This window comes from Coenobita brevimanus, chromosome 98, assembly GCF_032717465.1.
Source record: "Coenobita brevimanus isolate Jiangsu-jjx chromosome 98, ASM3271746v2, whole genome shotgun sequence".
In the NCBI taxonomy this organism is placed as follows: Eukaryota; Metazoa; Arthropoda; class Malacostraca; order Decapoda; family Coenobitidae; genus Coenobita; species Coenobita brevimanus.
The window spans coordinates 1,379,186-1,403,398 of NC_137051.1; the positions used below are offsets into that span (position 1 = coordinate 1,379,186).

Below are 24,213 nucleotides of genomic sequence, written 5' to 3' on the forward strand. Positions count from 1 at the left end.
TTTATTGTTCATCCTGTTCATTGGTTAGTTTATTTAAGTAATCTGTGTTGGCGAGTTGAGGCTGTTGAAAAAGCTTTAAAACTACAGCATAGAAACACAATAATCAGTTTTAGAAACAGCATACTCTCCAGCATTAGGATTTGAGGTTCACAACTGACTTCCCGTTAGCAAATTAGGCGTGAATGTCTTACTTGTCGTATTTAATATTTCCCTGTCTGTACTTGCTGTCTTGTGCAGGTATCACATTTGACCAACACACTCATTTAAATCTCAGTTACAAAAGGACATGGTGTGGTGGCATTTCTTGATGTGCCTGGTGGTGTAGTGGTTAGAATGCCTTGGTTAATGATTGCCTTCTATTGGTTCCATTCCCAGGAGGTGGCTGGAGGCTTGTCAGTCATGTAAAGCCAGTAGGGGAAGTAGCCTGGTCATCAACCATTAAATGCACTGAATAATGATAGCCTTGCCTTGGACTCGTATACATCAAAGGGAGTAAGATGGGATAAGCAGTTACTGTTTCACTCTATTATTATAGTGATTTCAGAACAGTAAGAGTCATACCAGCCAGAATATAAACCTGGTGTGTAACCAAAATAGAAAATATTGAATTGGAGCAAGTGAAATATCGTCATTTGAATCACAGGGATAAAGTTTGTCATGTAGGCTGTGTCTTCCCATGCTGATTTTTTTTTACTTTTAACTTTAATGTATTTAGATCCATTCTCATCTGATGGTATGCATTCCGGGGATACTTTTTAATTATGGCTTTCTTCTTGACCTCTTCACAGTGATGACATAGCAATACTTTTTGTTTATTCTTGCTACTACCAGACAGCTTTAGTTAGGAGTGACTTCAGAGTGCAAGAGATTATGTCTAGCCTTCATTGATCACTTGACTAATTGATGGACTCTCATCAGCAGACTAAAAATTTTTGTTTATAGCAAGAAAAAATTATTTAAAAATGTCCTAAGATTGTAGGGGTTAAGGGCCATTATGAAATACTGTTTGTTTTCCCTGTACCACCTGTTTTATATTTCTAGTCCATCATAGTTCTTGACCGAAAGGTTATGCAACAATCATAGAGCAACAGAGAGTATCCAGAAGTAACATGACCAACCAGTGGCCTCAGACATTCCTTTTGTAGTCCTCTGTTTAATTATATACATCACTTCTAAGGGGATGGAGTGGAGAGGTATATGAGAGAGGGGGGTGAGAGCTGGGAGCAGGGCAGTGAAATGGCGGGGGACAGGGAGACGTGGAGGCAAATTGTTTGTGGCCACCCCGTACAGGTTTAAGACGTCTGGCAGTGGATAGACTTCTGATATTGTGTTGGTGTTATAAAAGTTGACGCAAAACTTTTTTCTAATCTTGTCCGGTAGATTGATCAGTCGTTTCACCCTGGAGAGTCATTTTGGTTTTATGCAGTATATTTTCTAGTAATTATATGCTGCTTAAAATAGACTTTTAGAACTGGAGGGGTTTGATACAGCCTGCAATGACCTGTTGCTGTCATACCTTTTTACCCCAACTTGGCCTAAATTTGCCATTTCTCCATCTTCATTATTGAGTTGTAAAAGAAAATTAACAGTAGAATATGATGCCAGTTGGAGAGCAATGCAGTGGAAGGGATGCAGAGCCATTGTATTTTTTTTTTTTTTTTTTTTTTTTTTTAAGCTACATGAAGTAAGCTGCATAAGGATGAAAATCTGGGCCGGGATAGTGTAAAAACCTATAGAAGGCTCTCCTCAGGTGAATAAAATTATCTGTAAATAGTGTGAGTAAAATGGGAAGTATATCACCAAAGTAAAGGAGTTAACACTGCTGCTGTGAGTTAAGTGCCACTTGAAGAATTACCCGATTTATGATGAATATTTAAATGACTATATATTTATGTTCGTGATACTTATTTATTGAACTGAAGATCATTAAGAGAGTTCATTGAAAGCAAATCATTGAACTAGTAGGACATTTTATCTAGCACCAGTGTAGAGAAAAAGTTGGTAGAAGCAGTAGGGAGAGGACCAAGAACAAGATGAAAGAAAAGTATAGTTCTTTGAGAGGGGCAGCTTGAATTGGGAGGAAGAAATGGAGATGAGTGGTAATGTAAGGACTTAAGGTTAATGTTGGTGTTGGCACTGTGTATGGATTCTGGGATTTGGCACCCGGCAATTGACAAATAATATTGTAAATTGAAATATAGTTATTGGCTTGTACTGTATAAGTATTTGAAGTATCGTTATCCAAAGGTTTCATAAAACTGGGCTGTGCAATGGTTTTCTTTTTGATTGATATGTTTGGCAATATTCAGTATATATATATATATATATATATATGTATATATGTATGTATATATATATACTGGATTAATTGTGGCTGATGGCATATTGTTGTAATTTATTGATATAATTAATTTTTGTTTGTGTGTCTGGAAAAAAATGCCTAATGATTAATGATATAATTGAAAATTATTTATGGTTCTTGAAGTAGGCTATACTGTACAGTATAGTATTTTAAAATTTGTTTCAGAATGTAAAACAGTAAGAATAGCAACACAGTAGACCCTCTCTCTGCCACATCAGTTAGAGGGAAGCCCAATCTGATAGGTCAGTTTGGTCCCCCCCCCCTCCCCCTGCCCCACCCCTGAAGTGGGATTTCAAACACTCAGTGGAAAATAAATTACTAAATTAGCATAATGTGTTACCAAAAATGAAAACTATACCCATTTTACACTAACGTGGTCTGTAATTTCACACCCTTGTCATCACACTTCTTCACGATTAGAAGCAGGAGATGGAAAAAGCTGCCACCAGCATTGATAACTTCATTCTGGGAAACCTGGTGTGTGGGAAGCGATCTGACAGGCCTGCGTCCTGCGCCCCATGTAACAGGTAGTGGACATTAAATGGGGGGGGGGGGAGTGTCGAATGGGCCCAGAGTTGTCTGGTAGGTCTGCATGGTTTTTCCCATTTGGTATCCGATATGGACAATGGTTTGCCCAGAGGCCCTCAAAATGTTAGTTAAATATAATATCCAGTGTAGCGGGATACGTAAAGGCGAGGATGTACTTGTGCTGCCGGTTGCAAAAAGAACATTGTTTTCTAAAAAGCATCTGCCAGTTTATAAACAGGGATGGTAATACAGTACTTCATTTATCACTGGATATACTGGAAGAAAGAGTTGTAATCAGGTTGTCTCGGAAGGGTAGTTCTAATTTAAAGTTGTTAATTAAATTGCTGGGAAACTAGCACCTGTTGTCATATAAAGTTGCTAAGTATTCACTTTATTTTTTTTTTATTATTATTATTTTTGTTTTATTTATTTATTTTTTTAATGTCATCATCCTGACTTCTTGTTCACACCAAAGGATGAGGTGGGGAAGGGTTCAGAAAGCAAGGAAAGTGATACAGTTAAGGGAGACCTATCGGCAAAATGCCCTGTGAAATGAGGCAGACACTCCTTTACCATTCAAGCCTTTGGAGTCCTAGCTGTACCTCACAGGCCTTATCTTCATTAACCAGAAGCATGCCTTAGTTTGGGCAGTTCCAGTCAAAGGAGCATTTTGCCTGCACACATCCACTGTCTTCAGTACAGAATCTGGAGTGGTGAGTAGGCATATTATATGTAAATGGGCTCAGTATTAGTTTATGTTTTATACGCTTTCAATATATTTTCATCGTGAGTGTTGATGATGCATAATGTACATATGCAACTTGGCGCTGTTGGTGTGTTTTATTATTTTCTTTATTGTCACTGGTCTAGAAAATGAATCCCAGACCAAGAGCTGTGTCATAATAAAGATACATAAACTGTAGCTCAAAATGAGGCATTAATGCGTGGTGTTAACCACCCGAGGACATCGTTTATATTTGATTCTTGCTGCTGATGAACAGTTTTATATATCTTAGGAAGACATTTTGTGAGAGAGTCAATGGAAGCTACATTTAACCTTCAAATTTGTAGTCTCTCTCTTAAGCTAAATAAAAATATCAAGGCAGGAAGAATAAAATACAAGTAATGTCATCAGAGTGAAGGGCAGTAGGTGGATTTATTTTTCCTTTTTCAAATGTTTCATGCATACTTGGTAATATGATGGTCTAAGGCACCAGTTGGACTGAAGATAAGTTGCCGTGAAGAGTGGTAGAAAGCCGTAAATAAAGGATGGAGGGATTTCAGTTGTTCATTGCCACCAGAGGGATAGATGTGTTCCCTTCCCTGTAACCCTTTCACTGTGATGATGTCCCGTTGCTCCTGTATTCTTGCTGCTGCCTGATAATTTTGTCATCTCAGTTGACATCCTTAGGGATAATGGAGGCCACATCTGACTCCCCCAGTTTTAAGTTTCCTGAAAGGACAAGCAAAGTATAAATGATCTCATCTTAGTGGAGGGGATAACACTTTGGAATGTGGTAGCCTGTCTTTGGACCCTTGCATTTCATGCGGGGCATTAACAGACTGACTTTTGTTGTGACTTTCAGCTGACTGTTATCCTGACTACAGTATTTCAATCACATACCACACATTTTTGGTCTCATACTTCCTGTGGATGTATTCATGTGTGTTAGTGCGGTTCCCAGCACCTCTTTCTTACTGATGTATTTCTGTATGTGGCATGTTAATATTTTTGTGTTATTTATGCAGTCGTTGTAGATTATAACACACAGATGAACACGTCTGGCATCAACAGGGGGAGGGTAGAATAGTCAAGCTGGCCAAACTGTGAGGGTTGCTGGTACCAGTAATAACACTAAGGCCCTTATGGCTTACTCATAGCTGACAACACACACTCAGCAGAACAAAGCATTCTGGCTGTAGTTGTGAAAGAATACTTTTTTGATGACCATGAGAGGGTTTAAATGGCATTAGTGACCCAAAAGAGGGTGAATGTGTGCTATGCAAAGTATGTTGCTAAAGCCCTGTCCACACGAGCGGGCAATGCCCGCGGGCACAAGCGAGCAGTTTGCCTGTTGACGGGCTCACCGCTTGCGCCCGCGGGCAAATGCATAAATTGCCACAGGCAATATACGCATTTGTCCACAGGCACAAGCGATGAGCCCGTCAACAGGCAAACTGCTCGCTTGTGCCCGCGGTCATTGCCCGCTCGTGTGGACAGGGCTTAAGAAAGAGGTGTTAGAATGCCTCTTATGTGAAGAAGGATACGCAGCCTCGTCTCTAATCTCTCCCTCCCACCTACAATATTAGGACACGTGACTAAGGAGGAAAAGTACTGTACAAAAATCAAGCTTGGTCAGTGTTGGTTTCCATTGTGGTGAATCCTAGGGTCATATTCTAAGTGGCTTTTGGTACATAATAACACCTCTTCCTTAGTAGTTTATTCCACACATCAGTGGTCTCACCATTTGTGGATATTCATTCACCAGTCTTGGTTAGTTGCAGATTGATAATCCATCTCAAATACACTAATTTAAAGTTTGTTTTGGGATGATTTTACTTCTTTGGGTGTAAAATTATCTGTTTGCTGTAAACAAATAGATTCTAACATCTGGTGAGTTTGGAGCCAGTACAAGGGTTTTTAGGGAATTGCTTAGTACTGTATAAATTACAGCAGTTGGGGCCCCTCGTATGAGTTTTCATTATTCATGGAAATTCACTGTTCATGAATGTGTGTCCCCACCATCTGCAAATAGAAAGGGACAACTGTATTATCTCAGTATCCTCTTGTATGTTATTGATGCACACAGGGTTGAGTGAAAAATGATATAGAAAAATCATGTAAAAGAATGTCAAGGTGCAGCACAAAGTAAATAACTAAGGAAGAGGTGTTACTAAGCCTACTGTGCCACATAAAATACAGCCCTTTATCTATCAGTGTTCACATCTTCCCCGGGAGTTCAAATGAATGTGTCTGATGTCTTCGTGGGTCAGGTACAGCAAGTCTTTTTTATGTATATATATATAAATTAAAGCCACTGTAAATTAGAGAAAAGGTTGTCTGTTAATATTCATTGCCTCCTATACAGCTCATTAACCAATTTCCTCCAATGAGAGTACTTTTTAAAAAAGTTAATACTGTATTTTACAATACATCGCTGATAGTGAAGACTGTCTGTATTTTGTACGTTTTCAAAGTTTATCTTATAGCTTCTTGTGCAGTCTGATGAATCTGATTTTTGTTTTGGATTTTTGAAGATTTTACGTCTCCCAATATACATTTCTGTCTTCCTGTGACCCTCATTTTCCAGAGATGCCCCCCAGACTTCTACATGGTATTGAAAGTAAGAGATCGGCTCTGTATAAGTTTTTGTTCTTCCTTATTTTGTATGAGAATGTATCAATATTTTCTGTTTTATGACCATAATGTTTTTATTTGATATAAAACAAGCACAGAATTTAACTTGTGTGTACATTCTTACACATGTATGTGGATGATTGGGTCTGTTGTATGTATACATATATGTATGTATGAGAGTGTATGTATGTACACACAAACTCCATTACATGCAGTAGGGCTAGTAAGAGTATATATACAGTATATATAAATAAAATAAATAGATATATTTGTATGACATCAGGCAATGGAAATCCAGTCAGGGATCAAATAGCTGATGAGTTGTATTACATTTTCATTGATTTTAGTAAGTTAAAAATTTATTACTTGTGTCAGAAATGTTATGTACAGATGCATTAATTTTGTGTCTCGAAACCAATGCAGTATGTTTTAAAATGGATTGTTGGTTAGTCGTCTTGGTTATACGTGATGACTCGGCAGCTTACTGATGAACTTGGTCAATGGTTTCCAATGCTTGGGCAACAACCCACATAAAGAGTTCTAGTAACGGGTTCACAAAATTACTAACGGTAGTACGAAAATTTACGTACTTACTGAAATTGAGGAGTCAATTGCTGTGTACTGTACATGAAATGGAGCCACTCCCTGTATATACAGCTTCTCCAGTGTTTTTTCAAATCTGTAGTAGGAACACGAGGTTCAATGTTCAGATATAGGGATCCAGAAGTGTAGCTGACTGGACAACTTTGCTGTTGAGTTATGAAGTTTACTTGACACATACAGGATTGAATATTGTGTAATTGTACATTTAAATGTTGGTCAGCTTTATAAGACCACAAAGGCAATCACCATGACCTGACAAAGCAGCTCAATTCCTCGCAGGCCAGTTAGATCAAGAAATAGTAATCTGCATTCAAGTACATCAAGAACCAAGATAGGAAGTCGTCCAGCTATATTCTTCAGGATCTTTATTCAATCACAGCCTGGATGGGAAATGGCCACAGTACCTGACCAGATATTAACACAAATCCTTGGTGCAAGACGGGTCATGCTGCACTGACCCATCTTCCATCAACTCTACTTCGTCAACAATTTCTCTAGGCTGTAAAAAGAGCAGTGAATATCATTTAAAAAAAGGAAACAATAATCTATGGAAAGTGCTTTTAAATCTTTAATATTTTATTTTTCAAAGTAAGAATAAAAGTAACTATTGAAATAGTGAAACCATTGTGGATTTCTCTATCCTGATGTATTTATATGTATCATACATGTGATTTATTTGTTTTAGTGGCAGAGGTGTGGCAGCCTCACCACCTACCTCCTTCAGAGCAAGCAGACTTATTGCTCCTATATGAGTGTGTAAGGTATTGTGACTGTATGTGATTATCATCCTGAAAGAGGTCATTGGAAAGCATATTAGGTCTACAGCATCCCATATGAAGCATAGGAGAATCATTATCATCATCATCATCCGGACCTCCATTCCCACCCTAGGGCAGGATGAGGAGTAGCAATGTCCAGACAGTCCAGTGAGCCACACTTCATTCACTCTCCATTCAATCCCCTGGAATCGTGGCTCATCTGATAGGCCAAAAACTTGCACCACAATCTGTCGCTTCACATAAATGTATCCAATAGAGTAAATCTGAACGCTGTCATGTTGAAAAGGGGTGCCAAATCCCTGATCATGCACTTCTCACAACATTCATCCAGCCAGCTCAATCTCTTGTTAGTCCCATAGCCTCACCGACTTCCATACCTCGCTTCCTCACATGCTTATCAACCATATACCTCCACCTTGGCCCACCTCACCCCCTCCCACCTTCAAATTCGCTCAGATATACCTTTTTCACCATTCTCTTGTTATCCATCCTCTCCACATGACCATACCATCTCAGTACACTCTCTTGTATATTGTTCCATGTTTGCATGGACTGGTCTTGTTCATCTGGTGACTGCTTTCCAAATCACATAATCCGCAAATCCCTCAGCCCAGAGGTTCCTTCACATGACCATTTTCCTCAGTTACCATGGTCTCTCCTTAGTGGTTGTCCCTTCCACATTCAGATAATATAGTGATTACACTCATTCTTTGTCCACTGCCTCATTCCATTCTTATGCATTACCTTGGTAAATGCCAGATCATCCTAGGAATTTGAGCATGACTTTTTTTTTTTTTTTTTTTTTTTCCCTCGTGTTATGCATCCATTTTACCTCATCAAATAATGCTCACATTGGTAGGAATAATTTTACTGTACACATTTGACAGTTGGAGACCATCATATACACCTTTAATTTCACACAGTGACACCTCCAATAAGGGGCAACAACTCAACACATTTGCTCTTCACAGTGTAGTGAAAGGTTCAGATGCATGTGTATGTAAATTATGTAGATTATCATGAACCACTATTCCCCAGACCCCTTCTAGATGTCAACTGCAAAGTAAGATGACGCATTTCGCACCCAAAGCTCCTCCTCTACCCCCTTCCCACTGAAGGTAAGCAGAGCCTTAGGCTTCAGGTAGGCTTCCAATGTAACCCTTTTCGTTAAGAAAGGAGTGTTTTCCTGAACATGAGCATCCGTCAAAAGCTAACCTTGTGAAGATGTGGGATTAAGAGTAACTCTAACTCATTTGAGTGTATTACTGTTTGTCCTAGTTCTTTTTAGAATACTCGTATGGTTTTAAGATGTATATATTGGAACAAATAACACCTATCCCATCTGTCGCTGTGATGAATTATGTGCAATGTCTTTAACTCATGTTACTAACTGCATAGGATGAATAAGCGTCTGCTGAACATTTGAATTTCCCTTCTACAAGTAAATGGTACTGCCAGACTTCCAAAAGATGGCACCTCTGTCCTGGTAAACAGTAATATGCCAAACTTACGCTTAGGTATCGTATATATGAATTGTACGATTGAGGGTATTTTCATTATAACCATTGAGACCCTATTTGAATAATGCACAATATTTCAGGATGGTATTTGTGTTGGGAATTCAAATGCTACCGTATGTTACGTCATATCATTTACACGATATGGCACAACGGCAGTGCCATCTGCCAAGACTGCCAGAATACGTGTGTTAGTGATTGACAAACCGTGAGCCGCGTAGAGGTGTAATCTGCTGTCCCTCTGGTGCTGTGTAGTGGTGTTGGCAGCTTTTAACAGTAACACTAAGGTAATGAAGTTATCTTGTCATCTCAAGAAATTTTGTCTGAAGGCCGAGAAATATATATATATTTGAGAAATTGAAATTTAGTCGAGGCCATGCAGTAGCCTTACCATTATAATATGACATACTAAGAAATTACATGGGTTAGCATTTTACCATCTACATAGATATTATTTCCCGCCCCCAAGTACTTGTGTCAGCAGTTGGTTTACTGAACTAGCACCATCAGCATAATGGAGGGTTGGTCCAAGGATCAATAGTCCTCTGTAAATAAGACCCACGGTGTGATCCATTGGCCATTTCCCCAGCAATAAAGTTTGGTAACATAACCCATATACAGTGACAATACAAGTGCCAAATTACACTGACAGTAAATATAATTTGGACAATTTTCACGTTTAGTGTGCCACCATGCTGTCAGCATTGTGGTGTATGGCAATTTGCAGTATCTTTAGGGACTGCGATGGTAGGAGCTTTCCAGTTGGGTTAGAGTTTCCCATTGTTTACACTTTCCGACTTTTTTTTTATTTTTTAAACAATTGCTTCGTGGTTATGTGATTTTTCCAATTAATTTACAAAAGGAACTTGGTTATAATAACTGCAGTCCCACTAAAACCTGGTTAAAAGTCAGCTTAACAATTAAAAAACTGTATTACATCAAAATCAGGTCAAATTAGGCCTGGTTTTGTCTGGGTTAGGTATTCTGGTAGGATTGGCAGGAGTCAGTTTCAGCGGAATGACTGCCATTACTTATGAGAAAAAACATATGCAAGGAGAAAGATGCTGGAAAAAATCAGCAAGACTGTACTGTAATGTCAGGGAATAATTGTAATACAAAAAAAATATATATCTACATCTGTAATATCTATAGCCAGATGTCATAATCCCATAAGGGGTAGCTGTTTGTCTTTGAGTTAATTGTTTTACAGGGAGGGGCACTAATCCTCTGCCAACCCACTTGTTGACACATATGGAACATGTATGGGTTGATTTATATGGTTACCACCATGCATTGTAAATGGTGTCCCGGCAAAAAAATAAAATATAGAATATATTGTGAAGCTTGGAACTTCATTCGAAGGAAGTCAGAAAACATCATCTGCTTTCATCAGTATGGGCGTTAGGGGTAGGGTTGTGAGAGAGTGACCGAAAAAGACTTTGGACAAGGTCATAGAGTGTGACCTCAGGGCTAAGGGTCTGAATAGGGAGACTGCCAGAGATTGGGCAGCATGGAGAAATGCCTTTAAGTGACCAAGGCCAACAAAGCATGTTGGAGCCTTATAAATACTGTATTACTATACAGACGATATGATTCATCTCACCCTGGTTCCTCTGCTAATCAATACAGTGTTGTGTACTTCCCAGTTGCCAGCATATTGAAGCAGGTAGTTGATGCTTTCTCATTATACTGTACCAATTCCTTAAGATTGCAAGAACAGAGTCTACTTGTCCATATAACCCTAATGTCAGTGGGTATATGCGTTAGATATGGAGTTTGTAAATATGGAAGGATATAAAATGAATATAATTGAAAAGGCTTAGAGATAAGCCACATAATTACCGGTAATACATTGCTAACATTAACCTTTTTACTACAGTACAATCTGTATCTTATTTTTGCCGTCACTAGATGGCCTTATTCAGCCAAAACTTTGAATTAGAGGAGCACCTAATTTAAATCCTTTATACATAAATAATCTTGAGTTGGCAAGAATAAGCCAGGAAAGCATGTCCCTGGACAGAGATGATTGAAGGAAGGGGTGTAATATGTGAAGAAGCGATATACTGTGCCTGATAATGAGCCTGGAGGAATAAAGAAATATGGGGGTGGCATTAATGGTACGGTATACGAGATGACCCAGGGAAAGTGTGCCGAATCGCAGGTGGTTATTCTTGGGCTAATTTTGAGTAATAAATGGTATGTGGGTCCATTTTTTAACTGTTGTGGAGTTAAAAATTGGTAAGCTTATGGGTGAAAATGATCTTTGTCCATGGGTAAGGGGTTACAGATCAGATCCTTTGATATTTCTGTGAGGTTGACTGATCACAAGACAAGAACATGCCATCAGTAGTTATCTTATCTGTTTATCATTATACATCACAGAAGCAACCACTTCTACCAATATTGGATGCTGTTTCTCACGGCAACAAACCAAGTAGCTACTTCAACTATATTTTCATTGATCAGTTTCTCAGAGTAAGTGCAGCTCAAGGATGTGAGGAAAGTTGTGAGTAATATTGGTATGTTAAAAACTAAATTCTTTTGTATTACAAATTCATTTTTTCCTTCATTCTTTCCTCTTCCATCTGTCTACGGGGGACTCTACACTGAGTGGCAAACCAATTTGTTTCCTGCACACCAGGAAACCTCATACTATGCTGGGTGATAACCATATAACCAAATTATGGCATCTGGTGGTTTAGTGGGTAATTAGGTGCTCCAGTCATATTGAGCCTGGGCAGGTTTATATCCAAGGGATGGTTGGGGTTTATTGTTTATGTAGTGCCATTCAGAGATGAGTGATGCTGGTCACTCATATCTTCAATGTCAGGACCAACTTGCCTTGCCCCAGGCTCCTATGCACCTCATGGGACAACACAGGATTTAATGATGATATCTTTATGGTACTCCAGATATTCGTGAACAGGATGTTGATCCACAGTATTATAGGGTGTCCTTTCCTTTGACAGCATCGATAATGCCTACGCTTGAGATTGCAACCAATGTGTCCAAGGACAAGGTGACCCCCGAAGTGTTATCAGAGATGACCAAGATGCTGAGTGCCACCACTGGGAAGTCTGCTGATGTAAGTGATGATCTGTATATATGTCTACCAGTGATGTGTTAAGCAGATTGTGTCAGTATTCTAAGCTGTGATGCTTCATGTCAAGCAGTGTGAATGATGTGTCAGGTTCACAAATTATTCTGAGTAGGCCTATTAGGGTGAAGCCTTGGCAAATTCTTGATGCCATACAAAAATCTAAGGAGCAAGCTGTCTATGTGTTGTGTAAAAGGTTTCAGCTAAGACCCTTCATAATTGTAACGTACCTTTTCTTCATCATCATCATGAGTGACAACTTACTCCTTCTTGGGAATCATCTGACAGGATGGTCATGATAGAATCACCTCCAATCTAGTTTATCATTGCATACCTCTCTCAGTGTCTAAACATCCCTCTTTCATTTATCTCTTTTTTTTTTTTTCACCAGTATACTGCCTCACTCTGACCTTCCATACCATTTAATGTCTATCTCTACCACTATTATGTAAGTATGACCTTCAAACATTTTCTGTGGGACTCCATCTACTGTACCAGTATATGCATTCTGTGTACAGGTATAAGTCTGACATTGTACGATCTTAACATACCGGTACGGTATTATTTTTCATCCATTCATTAATTCCACATCTCTCTTCAGGCAGTTGGAGTATTAATGGAATGGTATTTAGAGCCAGTACTATAGTTATATTACATATGTCTTTTATGTTGCAGTACTGTGTGGTGCTAATAAAGCCAGACCAGCTGGTGACTTTTGGTGGGACCAGCGCCCCATGTGCTGTTGGCTCTCTCACTTGTATTGGCAAACTTGGCGTGGAGGAGAACAAGGCACATGCAAGTGCTATATATGAATGTGTTAAGAAACATCTGGGAGTCCCTGGTGACAGGTATAGTAAATCCTTACTCCTGTATTGTTAAACACAGTTCCAACATTAAGTACAGTATAGTAAATTCTCATAATAAGTCACCTTATTTTATTTATTTATGTAAGTGCAGAGGAACTTATAGAGAAATTGTCTTTTGTTGACATAGTTGTAGCCCTAGCCTCATCTGGATGTGAAAACAGTGGACTGCAGGTCACTTCAGCTGGGCACTCTTTTAAGTCTTTAGTTATGGTGAAGGATTGTCTGCACTGTGAATGAAATGCATGAGGTGTGTTGTGGTGTGGGTGCTGTATTACAGTGAGAGCGTTGTTAGTTTGTGTGTTGATACAGAAGCAGGGAACTGAAGGTACTGTTGGATTGGAGATGGTTTGATCAGAACAGTGATGAACCAGATGAAGCAAAAGTGGAGCAAGTACCCATACCGGTCCATTTTTAACTTAATCTGTTTGATCTGATGGGGTGTTTCTGATTTTTTTCTTTCTTTTTTAGGTGAGATTTCTTGAATTGGAAGCATTTGACATAGCCTTCATTAACCCATTCAGTAACAGAGGTTGTTTTTGAGTTGAATATCATCTGTAGGTAGGTAGTAGTGGTAGGTCGTGGCGACCATCATCCACTCACTTGATGTAATGCTGCCTACTTCTTCCTTAGCCTTTATCATTCTTTTTCTGTGCTTGCCCTCCTCTCTTCCTATTTCCCCCATCTTTCCTGTCACTTCTTATTGCTTTTCTTTCCTTTACACGTGGCTTTACATTGAGTGACAAGCCAAATGGTTTCCTGGAAGCCAAGAAACCATTTACAACGCAGGGTGGTAACCATATAACCAAACCATACGTGCTCCCTATGTGTCAGCAAGTGGGTTGGTGGAGGGTTAGTGCCCCTACCCGTAAAACAAATAACTCAAAGTCAAATGCCCATCCCTTACGGGATTATGGCGTCTGGCAGTAGATAGATAGATAGGTAGGTAGGCAGTAGTAATAAAGTTTTTAAAATGTATGGTATTGAAGGTGTAAAAAAAAATACTGTACTGTAGCAGCCGTGGCTCAGTGGGTTAGAGCGCTTCGCGCTGACCGAAGGGTCGTAGGATCGAATCCACCCAAGAGTCATTGGTAGACATCAGGAAGGGCATCCGGTCACAAAATGCTACACGCTTCAAACCAAAGTCCTCTACCCAGGGGCAACGCCTTAGCCCTTATCCAAAAAAGGGGGACCTGGCATAAAACTCACTTTTTTATAATCATTACTCTTTTGTATCAACATTCATGAAGCTTCATATGATTGCATTTATCATTACTAGTTTGATGTAAAGGGTATGATTAGCATACATTCCTTCTTCCAGGATGTACATTGGGTTCTTTGACAAGCCCACCTCAGAAATTGGATACAAAGGAACAACATTCCATGAAATCTTGGGACGTTAAGGGAAGTGCCTTCATCCACACCTTCATTGCCTGCTTTAAGAATTAGAAGGTAATATGATTACTGTTACCCCTCATTAGAAATAAACTGATATAAACCTCAGAACATTAGTTTCCACCCTGTTTAGTGTAAGAATACAGTTACCATAGTACATGTTGGATTAACATTTGTGTTCATTATTTTACACAAACATGCTTTCATAGATACAGTAGCCCCTCACTTCTGGGGGAAAATAACAGTGAACAGTGGAACATATCATGTGGTACAAACTTTTCTTGGTGTTGTTGAGTGCCAGGCTTATCAGGACATGAACCCAGTAGACTGCAGGAAACCAACTACAGTACTTGAACAAGGCACTTTGAGGCAGTGTCCTGAAGGATTTTGCTGTGATAGTCAGGTGTGTGAGATGAGTGTTTTGTGCCAAATTGTTGTACAGTACATTTATCATGTCATGTATGATACGCGTCCTTAAGTCATCCCATCAGTTAATTGATACAAAAAAAAAATTCCTGTATTAGGTTAATAATGTACTATTTTGTAGGAATACCTGATCAACAGATTTCGTTACTCCACATCTTTCATGACTCCATATTTCTTTTCCAGTCTGGCATTTACAATCCCATTTAGACCACGGCAACTAAATGTGTTTTGAAGTGCTGTGAACGATGATGATGGACAATGAGGTTGCCATGTCAGGATCCTTAGCAGAGCATGGCAGAGTATCTGTAGGGTGTCCATATAAACACTGGAATCATAGTATTTTTAATAAATGGTGTTAATATTATATGAAGCACATGTTATATGTAAGCACGAGGCTTACATGAAGGGGTGTTAGTGCCAACTTTAACATATGGATGTAAGACTATGGTGTGGCATGAAAATGAGAAGTCAAGAGTGAGAGCAATGGAGATGGGACTGCTGAGGAATGTATGTGGAGTAGAGAGTGGATACGATACAAAATAATGTGGTTCGTGAAAGACGTGGAGTGAGGAAGTCTGTGGACACCAGAATAGAAGAGAGTGTACTGAGATGGTATGGTCATGTTGGGAGAATGAGTAACTATAAAATGGTGAAAAAAGTATATCTGAGTGAATTTGAAGGAGGGAGGAGATGAGATAGGCCAAGGAGAAGGTGGAGGGATATGGTGGATGAGTGTGTGAGGAGGTTTGGATGTCGGTGAGGCTAGGGAACTGACAAATGATCGAGCTGGCTGGATGAATGTTGTGAGAAGCGTATTATCAGGGATTTGGCACCCTATTTTAACATGACAGTGTCTGGATTGACTCTATTGGATACGTTTATATGAAGCTACAGTACGTGATGAATGTTTTTGGCGTATCAGATAGAGCCAGGATTCCGTGGACTTGAATGGTGAGTGAATGGAAGCGTGGCCCATTGGATTGGGCAAATTTGGGCTGTTTGGACGTTGCTACTCCTCACCCGGCCCTAGGGTGGGAAAGGAGGTCCAGATGATGATGAATATTATATAAAATTTGTTACAGGATGTGCTACATCATGATCAGTACATAGATTAATGCACTGCCTATTGCCGGGCCAGGATAGATTTCCATATGTTTTGACCCCAAGGCTGTCCTGTAGATTACATTCATTCATTCATCATCTAATCCACTGTTGCCCCATGAGGAGCATAGGAGCCTGGGGCAAGGCAAATTGGTCCTGACATTTAAAATGAGAGTGACCAGCCTCACTCATCCCTGGGTGGCAGTACTGTTAGAATATGAAGCTACCATAATGTGGTTTGAAATCTGATGGTTCGAAACCAAGTGTTGGTGTTCATTGTTTACTTGTTTCGTGCTGGTAGGCGCAAGCTCAGCTGCTCAACGTTGGTGGTGACGTGGTTCTTCTGTGTGTTCTGTGCTGCTGCTGTTACCACATTATGGAAGCTTCATATTCTAACAAATACGTGAGCAGTCAACCCCAACCACCCCTTGGATATAAACCTGCACTGGCTTAATCTGATTGGAGTGCTTTAATTACCCACTAAATCACCATGCACCATGATTTAGTTATATGGTACCACTCAGCTTAGTAAATGGTTTCCTGGTGATCAGGAAACCATTTGGCTTGTCACTCAGTGTAAGGTCACCCCTAGACAGAAGTAAGAGGAAAGAATGAAAGAAAAACAGAAGAGGAAGGAAAAAAATAAGGAAAGAAGAGGGCAGGCACCCGAGCAGCACTACATCGAGTTAGTGGATGGTGACAGTTATTTATTCTTGCCTTTTTATTTTTCCTCCCTACGGTAGATATATACTGGCTTGTATTTAAACACAATACAGTAGTATACTATGCCATTTAGTTTACGGTGAAGAGATAGGATGAAAACCCATTCTACTTGGCATTTATTTCTATATAATACATTAATATTATTTAACACCCTGGATCTTGGCAATATCTCTCCTTGACAACACCTGGACTCCGTGTTTGTAGCGTCCAATCTGAGCTGTTGTTGCCTTCACAACTGGCCTCTCTTCAGACTTTCTGGGTTTGAACACCTGGAATGATAACCAGTATAGTATATGAATAAATGTAAAGTACCACAGGATTCTTGGTACTGGTGGTTTGTGATGACATCATTCTCATGCCCCTTTTCCACCTATGGATAGGGTGAGGTAGGATCAAGAAAAAAGGAAAAATCTTGTATCAATTTATCTATCTATAGCCTTATGCCTTAATCAGGTGGAAGCGACCACGAGGAATGAGAAAGTAAGAAAATCACAGCATGTTGTGCATACTCATATATCCCTCCCTTTTTTGCGGTCCTTTTTCATCGTGTGCCTGTTTATATTCCAGTACATGTGGGCACCTCACCTGGGTCTGTACTAAAAAAACTAAACATTCTAGGACAACAGGAAAATAGAGTTAGTTTTTGAATGGTACTTCAATATCTACATCATCCTGGGTGTGTTCCCACTTAAGTATGGGGTTTAGTGGAATCCAGAAAACACTTGTTCACTCAGGATGAATGATACTTTACTTACCCTCTGACTCCATACCTGTGGAGATCCTTCCTTGCAAGCCTTCAGGCAGAAAACAGAAATCAGGAAAGGGAGAGAACCATCAACAGCATGCCTCCCAAAGGAGCAACTTCAACATAAGGGTAATACAGTCTTACCTTCATGCCCTGTTTCCTCTGCATCTCTCGCTCCTCTGCCTCCTTCCTCTTCTCTTCTCTCCTCTTTGCTAGGAACTCATTGTAGTTTATGTGCTGGAGGAATAAGAGAACGTTTTTGGAACAGGACCTTCCACAAGGCATATAACCCCTTGACCCTTTCAATCCAATGACAGTTTTTTCATGCTACTGTCAGATTTTAATTAGGTTAGGAATATTCTCTACGTACAGTAGTGTCGGGGTTAATGAAGGATATCTAATCCCTCCAGTCTTATGTCTCTCCCAAGCTGAATGAAACTGTCTAGTGATAGCAAGAATATACTGGTAATAAAAGATATCATGTAAATCATGGGGTTAAGGCCAAGTATGACACCAGGATTTTGAGCAATGGGGCTTACCACCTCATTAGGCTAAACCAGAGTAAAGCTCCTCAACCTCAAAAGCTATTAATGTGAAGAATTGCCAGAGTACTTTAGGCTTTAAGTCTGACATTTATTTTGCTGAGGAAAACACTCCAACCCTAAAGGATTAAAAAATACTTTAATCTATTAGTGCCACAGACATTGATCTACTATAGTTCATATTCTGGTTAGATCTGGCTAGTTGTAAATAATCATCAGACAAAAATGGGAAGACCAATGATTCCCTCACTGTAGGGTAAACTCAATTATCAGGTGTAATTCAGTCAAGCCTTACGCCAAATAATGTGAAAAGCTGGATATTGCATGGTATCCCCCATCGACTCGATATTCGCCGTCGAGCAAGGTACTGCATTACGATCCATCTTGATCTTCTGTCCTAAAAATTTTCCCACGTGTAAAAGATGAAAATTACTAGTAAGCATAAACCACGATAAAGTAATGATACACTACAGTAATACAGCGCCAGTTGGCTACCGTTTACGAGCCAGTTGATACACCTCAACAGCAGATATTGCATAGAACTGGCCAGTTATGTCCCGTTCTGGCACCAGATATTGCATAATTTTGCCGGATATTGCTTTAAGCCTTTTAGATATGATGGTCCATGGGGATGGCAGACCCAGGTAGACTGTCAGAATGTAGCCAAAAAATGAAATTGTTCAAATGAACTTGTGAATTGCTTCTCTGTGCTAAGTGGATCAGGGGGTATCTGTACCTCTAGCCGCGTTTTCGTAAGGCTTTTAAACCGGTCTTATTGCTGTTCTGGCGAGACAATTAGACCGGTACAGACAGGTCCAAAGCAGTCCTGCCCCACAAGCTAGCCTAGGCGAGACCAGTCTGCGCACAAACATATGTGTGTCAGCAACAGCCAAGAAGGAGGCGAGGAGCATCCGTGGCAGGGTGTTAACATCAATGGTCAACAATGGCGGACTTGGTAATAAGGTTTGTTTTAAATTACATTTTTAATGCTAGCAGAGCCCGTGATCACCCAAGAAGGGAACCAAATAAATCTTACAATAAAGTAGAGGCTTTGTACTACTACAGAGCGCAGGAAATAAGATTAAAGCATTAATGACCGAGATAAAAATCGAGGGGAAGCATGAAATCTGTGTAACTAGCGCCATTCCCCGACATTTGTTTACATTCTTCTAGGCCACGCCCAGTCACTCATGCAGCCAATAGCAGGCTCAGACAGGATCGGACCAACATTAGCCCGTTCTCGCGATCATTTCTAAGTCCAGAGCGGTCTAAACCGGTCCAAAGTGGCCCACAAAAATGCAGCTTATGAAAAACAGTTGCCCAGACCAATATTTTGTGCTGTAAAATGCTGTTTTTTGTCAAAAATATCCTAATAAATTTTTTTTGTTCAACTGTAGTCAAACATTGTATCTGAAGGGTTAATGGAGCTGAGCCAGCAGTGCCGGACATGGTGCTGGGCAGGATACTGTGATGGCAGATAACTGAGAGTTTACTGTACTTTAAAAGCAATACAGTAATTGCATTCCTCTTCATCAATGATACACAGCATCATCATCATCATTTTCACATGGGATGAGGAGGCTAACAGCAGGGCTCTCTGATCTCATGGAAGACATGAAGCATAGGAAGATATTTATGTTCCACTACCACCATGTACACTGTAGGAGGTATGGTGCATCCTATACAAATGGTGGGTGCTGAAGCTGCCACATCCTTGACCAATACAAGGTGGAAGAGGATAGTCAAGTTCCCCATGCCCTTGGCGTTAAATGTGTAATACTGTAAAGAATCCTTCCCCTACCAACAGTGAATGTAAGCAGTGGTACAATACCTTGTTCTTTGGTGGCTTTGCTCCAAGCCTTATGGCTAGTGCCACCCTGGTGTCTTCCTTCTTCTGTTTATCAAAGCCACTCATACCCAGCTTGAAGACATCATATCTAACTCTCTTCAGCTGCTTCTCATCCAAGGTTTTCTGAAAGTTTACGTAATTACTTTGGCTGTCAGTATCATACAACACTGGCAATCTGAGTAGGAGAGTTCCCAAACATATAATTTTTAACTATTAATTTATCAATAATCTATAGCCTAAATATTATACTGGTAGTTTTAAAAGTTCTGAAAATGTGTAATTTTGATGCTATTAATTATACACAAAACTCTAGTAAATGGTTACCTGCTGTGATAGGCTTTCAGGTCAATTCAGCCCCAAGGGCAATTTGTCACCAGTCATTTTGTCCCTGCTAAATTGCCAATGCTCGTGCCTTGTTACTTAGTATCATTTTAGTTTTTTCCATGGAACTTGGGTGCCATAAACGAATTTCATAATTCTTAATCCTGATTGTTAAATTTTCATCATTCATTAACAGGAACTCCACTACATTATGTTCCAGTGTTGCAGGACACTAAAACAGTTTCATTAACTGTTATGGTATAGTTTGGTAACAGTTGCTGTTATTGTTGCTGCTTAAACCAATGTCTGGCCAAGCTGAAAATACCATACTGAACAAATAGTGGACAAGTATAACAAAACAAATACAACTACAGTACTGAAGAACCTATGAAGTGCAGCTTAATGTAAGTTGTCAGTAACTTACACTGTCTGATGAGCTGGTTCCCCCAAACTGAGGCTGCAGTGCTTCGTCTTTCTCTGATTTTGTTTTCTTGGTGCCAGCCCCTCGTCTCTTTGTGTAGTCCAGTACAGTCACATGGGTCTCACCTTTCCTCTTGCCAGCATGTGTCACCGTATTTGTCGTGCCTTTCCACTTTCGCTTCTTTACTGTAGGTCTGTTTGCTTTTAGCTCTTGTGGCTTGCCGTGGAATATGTCATCACCAATCCCTGTGAAATAAATAAGAGTTTGTGTTCCTACCTCCAACATTGTTATCTCTGTTTTTGTTGATGTCATTCATGAACTGTCAGGTTGGCCTCCAAATTCGTTCACTTTGGTTGCCAGTCTATATTACCTGTAGTTTTAATTTATTTTGTTCTGTACTGTACTTCTAAAAGTCATCCATCATCTAATCCTATGCTGTCCCCTGAGGAGTGTAGGAGCCTGGAGCTAAGCAAGTTGGTCCTGACATTTAACATGAGACTGACCAGCCTCATTCAACCCTGAGTGGCATTACGTGAGCAATAAACCCCAACCACCCCTTGGATATAAACCTGCACAGGCTTAATCCAACTAGATTACCTTAATTACCCACTAAACTACCAGGTGCCTGTACTTCTAACATGGAATATTTTTTGGACTCTACCTCACCTCACCTTGGGGTGGGAAGGGAGATCTAGATGATGATGATGACTCACAATAAATCAACTGTAATATATATGTTGTAGGTTTGTCCTTCTATGATTATGTGTACCATATGAATTTTTTTTTTTCTTCTTTTCACGGTGCATGAAACAGGAAGAAATTATCTATCTATCTATCTGTTGTCAGATGCCTCAATCCCATGAGAGGTGGCCACAAACCAATGGCCTCCATATCGCCCTGTCCAATAATGTCATTAAAAAAGGTTATATTGTGTTTATCCCTTATCAGTTCCTGGTCACCTGCATTCATTCATTATCCATCATCTAGTCCTTCAGTGCCCCATTAGGAGCATATAGGCCTGGGATTAAGTTAGTCCAGAAATTTATGGCAAGGTTGACAGATATCACTCCCCCAAGCAACATGATTGGTATATGAGCAATTAACCCCAGCCATCTGCACTAAAACACAGAGAAGAGTATGCAGAAGAACTGGAGATGATGATGGATGAAAGAATTCGAAGGTAAAGTCTAGGCAAAAGGCAAAGAAAGATACTGTAGAAATTTGGGAAACTTTTCATGATTCTCAGAAAAGTAGATTTCATGACCTTACCAAAATCGTTCATAATCTGTAGTATTGGTTTCTTAACATTCTTGTGAAGACTCTCTGATCCAGTTTCTGGCTCCATGCCCAATCCTTCATCCCCCTCAAAAGCATCGCTGATGTCGCTGTCATCAGGTGGAATCTCTTCAACTATTTTGAAACCATCTTTGGTCATCTTAGAAGGCACACTATGGACTTTAGTATTAGGTTTTCTCACACTCTCAGGCTTCTGACACTGACTGAATTCGTCCTCAGCTTCACTGTCGTATTCAAATGCATCAGACACATCCGAGTCATCATCAGGTATGGATGAAACAATCTTAAACCCATCATCCGTGAACTTCTCTTTTTCTGGCTTCTGTTCTCCAGCTTCTTGGGTAAAAGTATTGAAGGTTCTGGTTTTGACATCTAAACTCTGGCTCTTGACTGGTTCAGAAGGACTTTCTTGTACATCCTTTTTTCTCTGTTTTTTGTCAGGTTTTTCTTTCTTTCTTTCTGCACCAGGTGATTCATCCACCTGTATCTCTTTTGTTGACTGAGCAGCTTTTTTTAGTTTTTTCTTTTTCTTACTCCTGTTTTCCTTCCTCTGAGAATCTGCATGTTGGTTGCCCACATCATCGCCAAGTAGATTATCAACTGGAAAATAAAAGGGCAAGCCTCAATGAAGCATGCTATGATAAATGACTGTTATTTACAATATGTCAAGTGAATGTTGTTGTATAAAGGGTAATAACCAGTCATTAGTGGTAAGCATTAAAAAAAGGAATAATAATGAGAGCTGCCCTCTCCTATACTCAGTACCATATATTTACAGTAGTGTATCTGTTTATAACAGGAATACCTTCAATGCACTGTATAAAAAAGGGGGAGGGTTACAGCATGCCCTCGTTTTATGACGGATGTTTTTGAACACCAATCATATAAGAATTTAGCACTTGCAAATCAATAAGCAAGACAAATAATCATACAACACAAAATTAGGCATCACAGCGATCGTATAAGGAAAAAGCAGTCATTGTTGTGTAACCTAACCCCATCAACCGTGGGCAAGCAATTACCCCTACAGGGCCATTCCATACAGTGAACAGATGTTCCCTTGCAGTTAAAAGCACCTCGCCAAGGAGGTGTGGGGATTAGTTTGGAGGTTTGGGTCCTGAATGGATGTTACACATGCATCTCTCCAGCTAGTTAACAGATGCACCATAGTAGGCTCCACTTCATCCTGTTATTTGGTTACATGGTTGCCACCTGGCACTGTAAGTGGTGTCCTGAGTTACAGGAACTCATTTGGCTTATCACTTATTGTAGAGCCACCTGCAATGGAATGAAGGGGTTTGATTTCATTGAGTTAGATAGGGTCAGATTCACTCATTTTAATGGAGATGCAGTAGTAGATGGAGTCAGGTGGAGAATTCTGTTACCTACCATGAAAGTACTAACTCAAAGTATGTGCAGTGAAACACAAAAGATCCCCCCACCCCCACTCTTGGTCCTTGGGGGGAAAAAAATCCAAACTCTCCCATACCACTGGGGTGATGGACACGGTTTGCCATCCTAACATGATGAAGGTACTCTCCAAAACTGTCTCAAGGCAAAATAAAAAAATTAAAAAGGTAGTACCTGTAGTTAAGAAATGTAGTGTTTTAAGCCTATTCAGTACACTGAGTTTTGCCATACTCATCACTGTGGCAATTCTATTTCCCGTTGTTTAAAGTGTGGTATGTAGCATCCATAAATGACAAGGCCAAGAGAAGCTACTGTCTGTTCCCAGTGAACTGGGGCATTAGTAGGTAAATAACGAAGTACTTACAGAACTGACTTAGTTTGCTTGCTACTAAGGTGTCCATGTATTTAATTTTCTTGAAGGCCTGTTGGAAACTACTAAAAATGTTGTACTTGCGGCTCTTCTCCTTCTTCCTTGTATTGTTTGGTCGCGATCATTCATTTGTTTGTACTTTAAGATAAAATTGTATTTACTCCTTGTTTATTAAAAAGTATTTTAGTTAAATTAGTAATTGGCATTGTATGTTTCATGGTAAGCTCATGGAATAACTTTTATCATGATATTATAAACACTCTAATAATATACGCTTGTATCTAGTGTTGCCAGTTTAACATTTTTCGCGCTAGATAGGGAGACATAACCTTCCATTTAGCACTAAATATTATGTTAACAAAAAGAACTCTAGCTTATATAATAGCTATTGTACATATTCAACCGATAGCGTAGATATTCTAGTAATACTTCTACCCATTTTCATATATGACGACATTCTATCTGTTTTTGAAAGTCGGTTTAGCGGTTGTCGTGGAGGACTTG

The 24,213-nt window shown here is 39.7% G+C and overlaps 2 protein-coding genes across 2 annotated transcripts; one reads left to right on the plus strand and one right to left on the minus strand.

Annotated features, from left to right (window-relative positions):
* Positions 1-9,300: 9,300 nt before the first annotated feature.
* On the plus strand, positions 9,301-14,868 carry LOC145414057 (macrophage migration inhibitory factor-like). Its single transcript, XM_080283619.1, has 4 exons — positions 9,301-9,434; positions 12,120-12,235; positions 12,923-13,095; positions 14,432-14,868. The coding sequence occupies exons 2-4, from the start codon at positions 12,128-12,130 to the stop codon at positions 14,511-14,513; spliced, it is 363 nt and encodes a 120-aa protein (XP_080139745.1). The 5' UTR covers positions 9,301-9,434; positions 12,120-12,127; the 3' UTR covers positions 14,514-14,868.
* A 1,986-nt stretch (positions 14,869-16,854) lies between these two features.
* Positions 16,855-23,809, minus strand: LOC145414080 (uncharacterized). Its single transcript, XM_080283643.1, has 6 exons — positions 23,704-23,809; positions 21,903-22,529; positions 20,637-20,878; positions 19,874-20,014; positions 17,645-17,737; positions 16,855-17,024 (listed from the first exon to the last, which is right to left on the minus strand). Exons 1-6 carry the CDS (start codon positions 23,738-23,740, stop codon positions 16,896-16,898), a joined length of 1,269 nt encoding a protein of 422 aa, XP_080139769.1. The 5' UTR covers positions 23,741-23,809; the 3' UTR covers positions 16,855-16,895.
* Between the last annotated feature and the right edge of the window lie 404 nt (positions 23,810-24,213).